Source organism: Symphalangus syndactylus, chromosome 3 (assembly GCF_028878055.3).
Source record: "Symphalangus syndactylus isolate Jambi chromosome 3, NHGRI_mSymSyn1-v2.1_pri, whole genome shotgun sequence".
Lineage (NCBI taxonomy): Eukaryota > Metazoa > Chordata > Mammalia > Primates > Hylobatidae > Symphalangus > Symphalangus syndactylus.
The window spans coordinates 119,249,239-119,263,086 of NC_072425.2; the positions used below are offsets into that span (position 1 = coordinate 119,249,239).

Consider the following 13,848-nt stretch of genomic DNA (forward strand, 5'->3'; position numbering starts at 1 on the left):
GCTAATTTTTTTGTATTTTTAGTAGAGACAGGGTTTCACCATGTTGGTCAGGCTGGTCTCTAACTCCTGACCTCAAATGATCTGCCCACCTCGGCCTCCCAAAGTGCTGGGATTACAGGCGTGAGCCACCGCACCCGGCCGATGGCCTCAATGTTCTAATGTAGTTGGAAAAGAAACAGACATGGACTTCACTGGCTGGGCATGGTGGCTCACGCCTGTAATCCTAACACTTTGGGAGGCCAATCGCTTGAGCTCAGGTCTTAAGACCAGCCTGGGCGACGTAGTGAGACCTTTTCTCTACAAAAAATTTGGAGGAAGAGAAAAGAAAAGAAATGGACTTTCCTGAATAGGGGCTTGAGATAGTATGCCATATTTGGAGTAGTGATCATGAGGATGTGAAAAAGAGCTGACCAAGAACAAAACAAAACAAAAAAAGCAAGAAATGGTACTAGGGTCCATCCAAAACCAAAGACCTTTAATTTGTAGTGATAACATTCTGGATAGTTGTGTGATTTCTTTTTTTTCTTTTCCCTTAGCATTTCTCAGCAATCTCAGTATGAAAACGGAACAAGTACACTTTGGCATTGCTTTGGGGTTGGGATTTGCTGGGCTGAGATAAAATTATATGTACATCAGGAATCTAAAAGGTGCTTCTGCTGTTTGGAATGATCAGTCATGAATTCAAGCTTATAGGGAAGGAGAAAAAAAAATAAGATACCAAAAGAGAGCCAATAGACTAGGATAGTAAGGAGAGATGGGTCTGGAGTCTCTGAGGTTGGAGGGCTGATATAGTGGATGTGAGTTTATGCAGGAACTGGTTAGAAAAAATGTGAGAAAGTAGGATAAGTGCATGAAAGATTTTGGGGAGAGAAGTTTCTAAGCCAGTTCCAGGGTATGACTGAGGGAATTAATGATTGAAATACAGTGATGAAGTGGTCAGTATCATTTCAGTGTAAAGGCGATCCTGGCATTTCAACAATGGGTTATTATATGGGTTTTATGCGTGGAGGTCATAATTCCAATGTGATGAATGCAGTTGGAATGAAGAGAAACACTGATCGTCGTCTCAGAGCATGACTTAAGATTTTAGAGTTGGTTTGGTTTGAAATAACAGGATCTTAGTGGCTGTGCAATGGGTGTTTGAGTGGAGTGGAGATGAAGGTCACTGGAATCCAGAAGGTTCAGGAAGCTGTCAGGTTAAGTGAATTGTCCATTGAATACTGAAGCATGTTAAGAGGCATGGCGAATACTTGGAGTGGCAAGAGGCTTTGACCAGGCTCCAGAATTTTCCCGTATGTAAGATGGAGTAATGAAGAGATCAGTAAATTCGAGTACAAGAAGCAGTTTACCTTGCAGGGAAGACAGGCAAACAATTTTGGCATTTGGCCAAGTCCCTAGGTTCCCTCTCAGGACATTGGTGTTTGTTTTTTTTCAATGTATAGGATTGAAAAGAAAAGGAATTTTATCGATACAGTTAACAAAATATTAAATAGAAATTTGTGATATAATGTGCTTCTTTTTAATGTATAAATAACAAGATCTAGGGCTGGGTGCAGTGGCCTATGCTTGTAATGCCAGCACTTTGGGCAGCCGAGGCAGGTAGATCATCTGAGCCTGGGAGATTGAGACCAGCTGGGCAACATGGCAAAACCCTGTCTCTACAAAAATACAAAAAATTAGCTGGGTATGGTGGTGTGCCCCTGTGGCTGCAGTTACTCATGAGGCTGAGGCAGGAGGATCACTTGAGCCTGGAAGGTCAAGACTGCGGTGAGCTATAATTGCACCACTGCATTCCAGATTGGGTGACAGAGTGAGACCCTGTCTCAAAAAGATTAAAAAAAAAAAATCTAGAAGCACATCTTATAACGTAACTACTGTAACATTGAAATAGCAATGATCATAAATGGTATTTTAAAATATTTGCAACAACTACAATGATATGAAAACATTTATATGTTCTATTGGTGAAAAGCTAGGTATAATGAATACTAATGATGCATACTACATCGGAGAAAACGTTGATAAAGTTAGTGAAAATTAATGTATAATTTTTTTTTTTACCCCATCAAAGTTCAGAGACTCTCTGAATTCTGTCTTGGTCCACTGGTTAAGAAACTCTGGTTTAAAGGATGGTATATCCAGAAGGCATAAACCTAAATAAAAATAAGTGGTATTTGCATGTAGGAGAATTATAGTTTAGAAGTGGCAGCGTAGAGCTAGGAGAAGCTTTCCATACTTCAGGACCCCATGACGGTTGTGGAGATGAGGGCTGGAGATGGTGGGGCTGTGCCTCAGTGAGCAGACTTGGCTCAGAAAGCTGTGTGGAAGGATGAGGGAGTCAGGCCAGTATCCTTTGTGATGAGAAACTGTATGTATTTCAAATCAAACCCAAAAAGTAGAGGGAAAGGAAGCTGATGGTCTAGTAGAGATGATGTTTATGATAGGTGGAGAGGCACAGTGAAAATTCTTAGGAGGGTAAGAAACAGTGAACAGATAAAGGAGAGAAAAAGGACAGAGTAGTGATGAGGGTGCTACAGATGGGTCACAGTGAGATGAACTGTTTTTGAGGTCCTAGGCAAATACAGGCCGAAACCTGGGATGTTTGGAAGCCCGTGAAGGCAGGCCTTCTGCAACCATCAGTGTAGCAGCCTACAGCCTTTGCTCAGGTTTCCAGGGAGAATCCTGCTGAGAAATTGTTGGATGTCCCTGAAGAAATTTTACCCCATTTTAAATACTATGTTTGTGGTGGAGAAGCCTTGGGTTTGTGTTTTAACTTCTGATGTCTTTTTATCATTTTCCTCCTCTCTACCTGCTAGAGGATAGAACATATTCTGTCCAGCTCAGAGTAGAAAAACCTGAAGTCAAAATGAGACATTTAATAGCAAAGTGTGAAATAGCGTTAGGGGTTGGGGAAGGGGATTGGTGTCCTACAGTAAAATCATCAGATGCTATTCTTCCTACTTCTTTTTTTTGTGTGTGTGGGTTCCAAACACACAAAACCATGTAAGAGTTGTCGAGTAAAAGCAAACTTTAAGAATTATTTTTTTAGGGCCGAGCGCGGTGACTCATGCCTGTAATCCCAGCAGTTTGGGAGGCCAAGGCAGGTGGATCACAAGGTCAAGAGATCGAGATCATGCTGGCTAACATGGTGAAACCCCGTCTCTACTAAAAAAATACAGAAAATTAGCTGGGCTTGGTGGTGCACACCTGTAGTCCCAGCTACTTGGGAGGCTGAGGCAGGAGAATCACTTGAACCCAAGAGGCGGAGGTTGCAGTGAGGCAAGATTGCGCCACTGCACTCCAGCCTGGTGACAGAGTGAGACTCCGTCTCAAAAAAAAAAAAAAAAAAAATTATTTTTTTAAAGACCAGACTTGCCATTCTATAATAACCCAAAGGAGGATTTGGGAGTTTCTTCCAGAGTGAGGAAAATAACAAAATGAAAACAAAGTAGCAAAATGTATATAGGGTGGGGGGGCGATTAATATGTCTAGACAGACTTTAAATATATGTAACTTAATTTTTAGTCATTCGACATGTATAGAATTAGGTCATTCTGACTGGGAAATGTATTAACTTTAAAGTAGATGTTTTTAATCTATCTGCATGGTTACTCTGATGAACGTTTTATTTCTTTAAACCTAACATTGAATGTGTTAATCAGTAGATTGATTCTCTTTGGCTTTGTTTTATTTTTAATTAGGAGTTAGCACTGCGTAGCCAGTTACCAACACTGGAGCAGGACGGTGGGACTCAAAATCCAGTGTCTTCTCCCGGGATGTCTCAGGAATTGAGAACAATGACGACCAATAGCTCAGATCCTTTCCTTAACAGGTTGGTGAAAGTTGCTACTGGTGAATATCTGAAAAGGATCATTGCTTTAAAATCATTCTGCTTAGTGCTTGTAATAGGCTATTTAGAACATCTGTGTGGGCCAAAAACCATAGCTGTAAATGAATCTCACTGTCAATGGCAAGTACATGCAGAGTTGAGGATTAAAAGTTGTCTCCTGTTTGAGGAAGTGAACTGTTCAGACTTGTACAAGGGATACTTATTCAGAGTCACAACGTGTTTGCTTCTGCCTATACTGTTGACTAACAGTTACTTAAAATTACAGAATCATGAAGGAACATGTGAATGCCTTTCTATGAAAGCAAATGAATTGCACGTTAAACCTACTTAGGATTGCATTGTAAGGATCACTGGAAGGAATTTTCCACATAGCTATTCAACCTAAAATGTTTCACCCAGCAGCACTGTAAGGCCTCATGTTCTTAAGGGCTGTAGTCCAAGGAGATAAAATGTAAGGTTGTGCCTCTTTCAAAAATGCACTAAGATTAACAGCAGTATTTGAAAATAACATAGCTTAGGGATACTTCTTAGTGAGTTACCACAAATCCTGGGTTTCAGACAGATTGCAATATTATATAAACTGCCGTTTTGAAGTCTGTAAGCTGAAACAGGTCATATTCTTTGCCTAGGAAGTCATTTAAGATTAAGATTTAACTAAAATTCATTCTTCTAGGTTGTAAAATATCTATGGAGTTTCAGACTTTTTAAAATATGGGATTAGTTTGCACTTTGGATTCCTTTTCTAACCCATTTAAATAACACACTTTCTTAAATACTCAAAGGCATTTTGCCTTAGGAAAACTATTACACCACCTTTTCAATTCTCACCAATTGAATTGGAAACTTAGTAATTCCAAGAGAAACCCTGCTAAAAGTATTTAGTGCAATAGAATTCACCATTTACTCAGTTTTTAAGATTAGTGCTGGTGGCCTAGTTGGAAGGTTTGATTTTGAAGACCATCTAAAATGTATTTTAAGTTTGTATTTACTCTTCTGACATAGTTTAAAGTTCTGTCTAAAAGTAAGTGTATTTATATAAGATTGTAGTTCTAGACTTAAACCGAGGCTAATTAAGAGAGGCATAGCCTCAGAACTTTTTTTCCAACAAGGAAAATTTCATATCCATGTAATTTCAGTACCTGTCTTGTTGAAGGGGCTATATTAATCCCAGGGATAAAAATTAGACCATTTTTAAAATGGATAGGCTGCATATCCTTCTGACAGTCACTTATGAAGATTTTTTTTCTTAAAACTTTTGATGAGAGCTGGGCTACAATTTGAGATTCTATTTTCTGGGAAGATCAGAGTGGCAGATAATCAATATTACTAATCTAAGGGCAGAATTATATATGCATTCTCTGCAGTACCCCCAGTTTCTAATAATAACATACATCTGACTTTGACTTTCTTTTTTTTTCTTTAAAAAAAAAAAAAAAAAAAACTCTTGGCTGGGCATGATGGCTCACGCCTGTAATCCTAGCACTTTGGGAGGCCAAGGCGAGTGGACCACCACCTGGGGTAAGAGTTCGAGACCAGCCTGACCAACATGGCGAAACCCCATCTTTACTAAGAATACAAAATTAGCTGGGCGTGGTCACGCATGCCTATAATCCCAGCTACTCGGGAGGCTGAGGCAGGAGAATCCCTTGAACCCAGGAGGCAGAGGTTGGGTGAGCCAAGATCATGCCGTTGCACTCCAGCCTGGGCAACAAGAGTGAAACTTCGTCTCAAAAAACAAAAAATCCTCTTGATGGTTTTTCTCTTGTTTACTATTTGATTTATATATATTCCTTAAGCTCTAAATACTTGTTCCCCCAACTTGCCATGGCATTGACTCTTAGTAGTAATGCCGAGTTCCCTTATCTTAACCCTTTTACTTTTGAGAACCCTCAAAGCTCACTCAGATGTCCCCCTCCATGAAACCTTTACCCTTTACTTCCAAGCTCCCTGTTTGTTCTGAAAGCACTGTGCTTACATCTAAGTTCATATAGCCCTTGTATATGATTCATTAGTATATTTGTTCATTTCCCTCCTTGAAGTTGTGATCCTCTCACAAAACATTGTTTGTAGGTGGTGGTGATTGTTAACCTCTTTATCCTCAAAGCCTAGTCTAATGCCTGTCATGTAGCAGCAGATGCTCAGTGAATGTTTATTGAATGAGTGGGGCCTGTAGGAGGTGGGGTTCTGCAGGGAGCAGTTCCTCACCAGGAAAGTGGCCCTGTAAACTCTGTCCTCAGGAATGCCCATGTGCCTCCCCTGTGGTTTGGAATGAACTCTGCACAACTCTGTAAGTTCAGCTATTCAGTAATAGACTAAAATGTCTGATGTGTGTCCCATGCTTAGCGGCCGAATAGAGTGATGACTAGGACCAGGCTCTTGTCCCAGATCAGGGCAGGCAAAATACAAACAAACCACATCCTGAGGCCTTCTCATACGTGGCTGCATTGTATACCAATGGTCTCACAGGCAAATGTGTGTTTTCTTGGATCTTTGTGAGGCTTTTGAGCCTTGGCAAAATCTGGCAGAAGCATTAGAGTAAACCAGTGATTGCAGTATATAGAATGAGGGGAGAGAGAGAACAAGGCAAATGCATTGCATCATTTAGGGAAGGCAGTTGGGGTACTGACTGAGCTTTTAGCTTTGAGCAGTTGTTAAACTTGCTTTTATTTTTTAACTTTTATGTAAGTTAAATAGCTGCTTATTAAATGTACAAGCTGAGAGAAAAAGTTCACACTCATACACAGACCGTTGAAGAATAACAGCTGCTTTGATTTTATGCATTTCTCTAAGATTTTCTAGAGTTAGTAGAACTCAGTGAATGCCAGCTGATGTCTAGATGCTACTAGCTTAGGAAAGTGTTCTATTTATCAGGGTAATGGTTATTTACCATACTTGAATGTAAATCTGGGAAACCTTACTTAGTCTAAAGTGAAAATCTGTATTGGGTCATTTTATTTTCAAGGGATGTGCCTTGCAGTTTTTTGTTTTGCTCTTTTCTTTAACTGGGGCTATATGATTTCCCGTTTCATTTCATACTGAAGTGTTTGAGGCTTTTTCTTCCCCCGCCCAAACACAGAAGCAAGGAGATCAAGCCACGAGTATTCTTATCTTATCGGCAGTGACTCATCTATTTTGGCTCAGTCCTAAAAGGAATTCTGGTGGTTTATTTGGGGTTGATTTTTCCTTGGCTTATGTTCTCTGCACGAGAGCTAGGAATTTAACTTGAGTCTAGTGCAGACCTGTTTCCTCGCCCACCTGGAGTTTGTGTTTTGACCTCTCTGTGCCACCACCACCTGGAGAATTGAGACCTTGGGACAAATAAGTTGTATGGGTTCCTCCCCACCCCCAGATTCAAATGATATTACAGAGAGAATACTGATGCAGAGAATTTTCTGTCAGCCAGGAAAACTAACTGGGGGTATCTTTTTTTGTCCCTTACTGTCACCAAGCACAGAACCTTAGGAGAAATCTTGGTTCCTTAGAGCTGCCAGCTTCAATTAGGATTAACTTGTCTATTTCACTTCATAGCACAAGCCCTGTCTATGGCCCTGAGGGAGAGCGCTTGTTTCAGACATTGCAGGGCAGGAATTTTCAGTAATCCTCTTTGAGAATTATGTTGCTGCTCAGCAGGTGTTTATTTTTACCTTGAATTGATTTTTAAAATTTTTTGTGTTGGTCTTTAACTGTCATGTTTTTGTAGTGGCACCTATCACTCTCGAGATGAGAGTACAGACAGTGGACTAAGCATGAGCAGCTACAGTGTCCCTCGCACCCCAGATGACTTCCTGAACAGCGTTGATGAGATGGATACAGGTTGGTATTCTTTATTCCTTTTAGTAACCTGACTTAACAGTCGGACATGTTATCACCAGGTCTCATAAGGTATTGTAAGCAAAGATGATTCAGAAGAAAACTAATTAAAATCCTGTAAATTTGAATTAAATTGATCCTGCTGTGTCTCTATATGGTGATTTGTAACTTGTCTTTTCCTAGTTTAAAAAAATATATATCATGGATTGGCCGGGTGCAGTGGCTCATGCCTCTAATGCCAGCATTTTGGGAGGCCAAAGTGGGTGTATTGTTTGAGCCCAGGAGTTCAAGACCAATCTGGGCAACATGGTGAAACCCCATCTCTATAAAAAAAAATACAAAAATAAGCCAGGTGTCATGGTAAATGCCTATAGTCCCAGCTACTCAGGAGGCTGAGGTGGGAGGATGGATTGAGCCCCGGTGGTCACACCACTGCACTCCAGTTTGGGTAACAGAATGAGACTGCTTCTCAAAAAAAAAAAAAAAAAAAAAGTCATAAGTTGGATATATTAGCTGTATTTGAGTAAAACTGATAACATGACTTATGTTAGCATGTTGATCTTAATTGGCAGGACAAACTGACAACCCTATTAGAACATCTCTCTCATTATAGATTAGTGTCCTTAATTTTGAGAGATGTCTACATGTAATTCAGTGTTTGTCTTCATCTTTTCTCTAGGAGTTTTTGGTCCACCTTAGGTGTTAACGGGGCTCAGGAAACCAGGTGGGAAAGACTAGGAGGTGGGGCTCACTTACTTTATTAGAATAGTTGCAGAAGGCCAGGTGCAGTGGCTTACACCTGTAATCCCAGCACTTTGGGAGGCCGAGGTAGCCAGATCACCTGAGGTCATACGTTCAAGACCAGCCTGGCCAACATGGTGAAACCCTGTCTCTACTAAAAATATAAAAATTAGCCACGTGTGGTGGTGTGCGCCTGTAATCCCAGCTACTCAGGAGACTGAGGCAGGAGAATCATTTGAACCCGGGAGGCGGAGGTCGCAGTGAGCCAAGATCACACCACTGCACTCCAGCCTGGGTGACAGAGCAAGACTCCATCTCAAAAAAAAAAAAAAAAAAGAATAGTTGCAGGGGTCTTGCAGGAGCTAAGAAATACCTGCCTCATAGGAGGAATTAAGGATGCATTTCTCCTGTGGCTTACCTGGCAACCATTGCCCTAGACTTGACAACTGCCAGAGTGCATGAACTGGCAGGGAAATGAAGCTGTTCTTTAGCTACCAACTCTTTACTAACTACTTCTATTCTGAAAGTGTTTAGCAAGGCTTTTGTGCCTGTACTCATCCAGCTCCTGGCTTTGATGCTTTCTAGAATCCACACTACCCCCTCCTCTCTGATTATCTAGATGTTAAATCATCCTTAGGATCCACTTCAAACCCATTTCACACACAACACGTTTCCTTACTCCTCTAATCTGTATTGCTCTCTTCTCCAGACTGCTATAACACTTAATGGTTTATATTAGTTTTTCTGAAAGTATATCCTATTGAAGCTCTGAGGAGTGTTAATGTTGTCATATGCAAAAAAGGCTCTGTGGCCAAGTAAGTTTGGGAAACTTAGAAGCAAGGCTAAGAAGGTGGATTTATTCAAAGCCCTCTGGGAAGCTTGTTTTGCTGTTAGGAAGGTGCGTCTCCTAAGGGTGGAATAAAGTATTTGTGCGGTCTTTCTATTTTAGTGTTTCCCAAAGTGTATTTAAGGCCAAGGTAGGTCTATACCACTCATTTTTATGTTTAGTCTTATTATGGTGGTGCTTATCTGGAAGACAGGGTAGTGATGCGGTTGTGTTGTGTACTTGTTGTTTCTCCCGCTGCTGCATATAATTTTTCAAGGGCTTTTTTATTTTTTTCGTGACTCCCTTTAGTGCTCAGCACATAATAGCAATCAAGCTGTTATTGGATATCTGAACAATGTTGAAGCAAAAGTAAACTTGGCATTGTTATTTTGTTATCTGTGAGTTGTTTGACCTGATAAAAATTCTAGGTATCAGTTTAGGTCAGTCAGGAGCGCTTTTCTTTCCCTGTGCATTTCTCTATGCTCATATGATACAGCCCTGATGTTAGCTTTTCAAAAAGGACTTTGTTATCTGTCTCTGTGTGTTTCCACTAGGTGATACTATCAACCAAAGCACCCTGCCCTCACAGCAGAACCGTTTCCCAGACTACCTTGAAGCCATTCCTGGGACAAATGTGGACCTTGGAACACTGGAAGGAGATGGAATGAACATAGAAGGAGAGGAGTTGATGCCAAGTCTGCAGGAAGCTTTGAGTTCTGACATCCTTAATGACATGGAGTCTGTTTTGGCTGCCACCAAGCTAGATAAAGAAAGCTTTCTTACATGGTTATAGAGCCCTCAGGCAGACTGAATTCTAAATCTGTGAAGGATCTAAGGAGACATGTGCACCGGAAATTTCCATAAGCCAGTTGCAGTTTTCTGGCTAATACAGAAAAAGATGAACAAACGTCCAGCAAGATACTTTAATCCTCTATTTTGCTCTTCCTTGTCCATTGCTGCTGTTAATGTATTGCTGACCTCTTTCACAGTTGGCTCTAAAGAATCAAAAAAAAAAAAAAAACTTTTTATTTCTTTTGCTATTATAACTACTGTTCATTTTGGGGGCTGGGGGAAGTGAGCCTGTTTGGATGATGGATGCCATTCCTTTTGCCCAGTTAAATGTTCACCAATCATTTTAACTAAATACTCAGACTTAGAAGTCAGATGCTTCATGTCACAGCATTTAGTTTTTTCAACAGTTGTTTCTTCAGCTTCCTTTGTCCAGTGGAAAAACATGATTTACTGGTCTGACAAGCCAAAAATGTTATATCTGATATTAAATACTTAATGCTGATTTGAAGAGATAGCTGAAACCAAGGCTGAAGACTGTTTTACTTTCAGTATTTTCTTTTCCTCCTAGTGCTATCTTTAGTCACATAGTGACCTTGATTTTATTTTAGGAGCTTATAAGGCATGAGACAATTTCTATATGAATATACTAATTATTGCCACATACTCTAGTATAGATTTTGGTGGATAATTTTGTGGGTGTGCATTTTGTTTTGTTTTGTTGGGTTTTTGTTTTTTTTTTTTTTTTGGTGGGGGCGGTGGGGGGGGTTGGTTGGTTGGTTGGTTTTGTCGGAACCTAGGCAAATGACCATATTAGTGAATCTGTTAATAGTTGTAGCTTGGGATGGTTATTGTAGTTGTTTTGGTAAAATCTTCATTTCCTGGTTTTTTTTTTTTTTTACCACCTTATTTAAATCTTGATTATCTGCTCTTTTATATACATACACACACCCAAACATAACATTTATAATAGTGTGGTAGTGGAATGTATCCTTTTTTAGGTTTCCCTACTTTCCAGTTAATTTTTAAAATGGTAGCGCTTTGTTTGCATTTAGAATACATGACTAGTAGTTTATATTTCACTGGTAGTTTAAATCTGGTTGGGGCAGTCCGCAGATGTTTGAAGTAGTTTAGTGTTCTAGAAAGAGCTATTACTATGGATAGTGCCTAGGGGAGTGCTCCACGCCCTCTGGGCATACGGTAGATATTATCTGATGAATTGGAAAGGAGCAAACCAGAAATGGCATTATTTTCTCCCTTGGACTCCCTTGGACTAATTTTTAAGTCTCGGTTGGAAATCAGTGAGTAGGTTCATAATGTGCATGACAGAAATAAGCTTTATAGTGGTTTACCTTCATTTAGCTTTGGAAGTTTACTTTGCCTTAGTTTTGGAAGTAAATTCTAGTTTGTAGTTCTCATTTGTAATGAACACATTAACGACTAGATTAAAATATTACCTTCAAGATTGTTCTTACTTACAAGACTTGCTCCTACTTCTATGCTGAAAATTGAACCTGGATAGAATACTATAAGGTCTTGAGTTAGCTGGAAAAGTGATCAGATTAATAAATGTATATTGGTAGTTGAATTTAGCAAAGAAATAGAGATAATCATGATTATACCTTTATTTTTACAGGAAGAGATGATGTAACTAGAGTATGTGTCTACAGGAGTAATAATGGTTTCCAAAGAGTATTTTTTAAAGGAACAAAATAAGCATGAATTAACTCTTCAATATAAGCTATGAAGTAATAGTTGGTTGTGAATTAAAGTGGCACCAGCTAGCACCTCTGTGTTTTAAGGGTCTTTCAATGTTTCTAGAATAAGCCCTTATTTTCAAGGGTTCATAACAGGCATAAAATCTTTTCTCCTGGCAAAAGCTGCTATGAAAAGCCTCAGCTTGGGAAGATAGATTTTTTTCCCCCCAATTACAAAATCTAAGTATTTTGGCCCTTCAATTTGGTGGAGTGCAAAAGTTGGAAGTAAGAAGTTTTAAGTACTTTCAGTGCTCAAAAAAAATGCAATCACTGTGTTGTATATAATAGTTCATAGGTTGATCACTCATAATAATTGACTCTAAGGCTTTTATTAAGAAAACAGCAGAAAGATTAAATCTTGAATTAAGTCTGGGGGGAAATGGCCACTGCAGATGGAGTTTTAGAGTAGTAATGAAATTCTACCTAGAATGCAAAATTGGGTATATGAATTATATAGCATGTTGTTGGGATTTTTTTTAATGTGCAGAAGATCAAAGCTACTTGGAAGGAGTGCCTATAATTTGCCAGTAGCCACAAATTAAGATTATATCTTATATATCAGCAGATTAGCTTTAGCTTAGGGGGAGGGTGGGAAAGTTTGGGGGGGTTGTGAAGATTTAGGGGGACCTTGATAGAGAACTTTATAAACTTCTTTCTCTTTAATAAAGACTTATCTTACACTGTGCTGCCATTAAAGGCAGCTGTTCCTAGAGTTTCAGTCACTTAAGTACACCCACAAAAAAGAATATGGAGATCTTCCTTTACCCCTCAACTTTAATTTGCCCAGTTATACCTCAGTGTTGTAGTAGTACTGTGATACCTGGCACAGTGCTTTGATCTTAGGATGCCCTCTGTACTGACCTGAAGGAGACCTAAGAGTCCTTTCCCTTTTTGAGTTTGGATCATAGCCTTGATGTGGTCTCTTGTTTTATGTCCTTGTTCCTAATGTAAAAGTGCTTAACTGCTTCTTGGTTGTATTGGGTAGCATTGGGATAAGATTTTAACTGGGTATTCTTGAATTGCTTTTACAATAAACCAATTTTATAATCTTTAAATTTATCAGCTTTTTACATTTGTGTTATTTTCAGTCAGGGCTTCTTAGATCTACTTATGGTTGATGGAGCACATTGATTTGGAGTTTCATATCTTCCAAAGCACTATTTGTTGTAATAACTATTTTCTAAATATAGTGCCTTTAAAGGAAAAATGAACACAGGGAAGTGACTTTGCTACAAATAATGTTGCTGTGTCAAGTATTCATATTAAATACATGCCTTCTATATGGAACATGGCAGAAAGACTGAAAAATAACAGTAATTAATTGTGTAATTCAGAATTCATACCAATCAGTGTTGAAACTCAAACATTAAAAGTGGGTGGCAATATTCAGTGCTTAACACTTTTATAGCGTTGGTACATCTGAGAAATGAGTGCTCAGGTGGATTTTATCCTCGCAAGCGTGTTTTTATAAGAATTGTGGGTGTGCCTATCATAACAATTGTTTTCTGTATCTTGGAAAAGTATTCTCCACATTTTAAATGTTTTATATTAGAGAATTCTTTAATGCACACTTGTCAAATATATATATATAGTACCAATGTTACCTTTTTATTTTTTGTTTTAGATGTAAGAGCATGCTCATATGTTAGGTACTTACATAAATTGTTACATTATTTTTTCTTATGTAATACCTTTTTGTTTGTTTATGTGGTTCAAATATATTCTTTCCTTAAACTCTTCTTTGTTGTTTTTAACAATTGATATTTGAAACTTTTTTTTTTTTTTTTGGCTTCTTACTGGTCTTCCAATAGAACAAGAACTGGCAATAAAAGGTGATTACAGGAGTCACTGGGAAGACAGGTTAAACTTCAGGTTCGTTTTGCTTTAAGTTAGGCTTGGCATTTGGAACTGTTGAAGTATGGATATATAATTCTTTTAATTTTGTGTTCTTACTCTTCACATACACCATCCTCATCCATGGTAGTGTCTAAGCAGAATTGTGTCTGCTTGATTCTTAAATGACTTCACTACATGTGACAGCACAGAGGACACTAAGAACATAAGAACATGGCACT

General features: G+C 39.0%; 1 protein-coding gene across 12 annotated transcripts in view; it reads left to right on the plus strand.

Moving 5' to 3' along the window:
- Positions 1–13,507, plus strand: part of YAP1 (Yes1 associated transcriptional regulator) — a 124,959-nt gene extending 111,452 nt beyond the window's left edge. For all 12 annotated transcript variants that reach the window (XM_055272894.1, XM_055272898.1, XM_055272896.1 and 9 more), the window contains 3 exons: positions 3,702–3,832; positions 7,551–7,663; positions 9,782–13,507. In XM_055272894.1, coding sequence (XP_055128869.1) covers positions 3,702–3,832; positions 7,551–7,663; positions 9,782–10,020 — 483 coding nt within the window. In that variant the 3' untranslated portion in view covers positions 10,021–13,507. The remainder of the gene's footprint in view (positions 1–3,701; positions 3,833–7,550; positions 7,664–9,781) is intronic.
- The last annotated feature ends 341 nt before the right edge of the window (positions 13,508–13,848 follow it).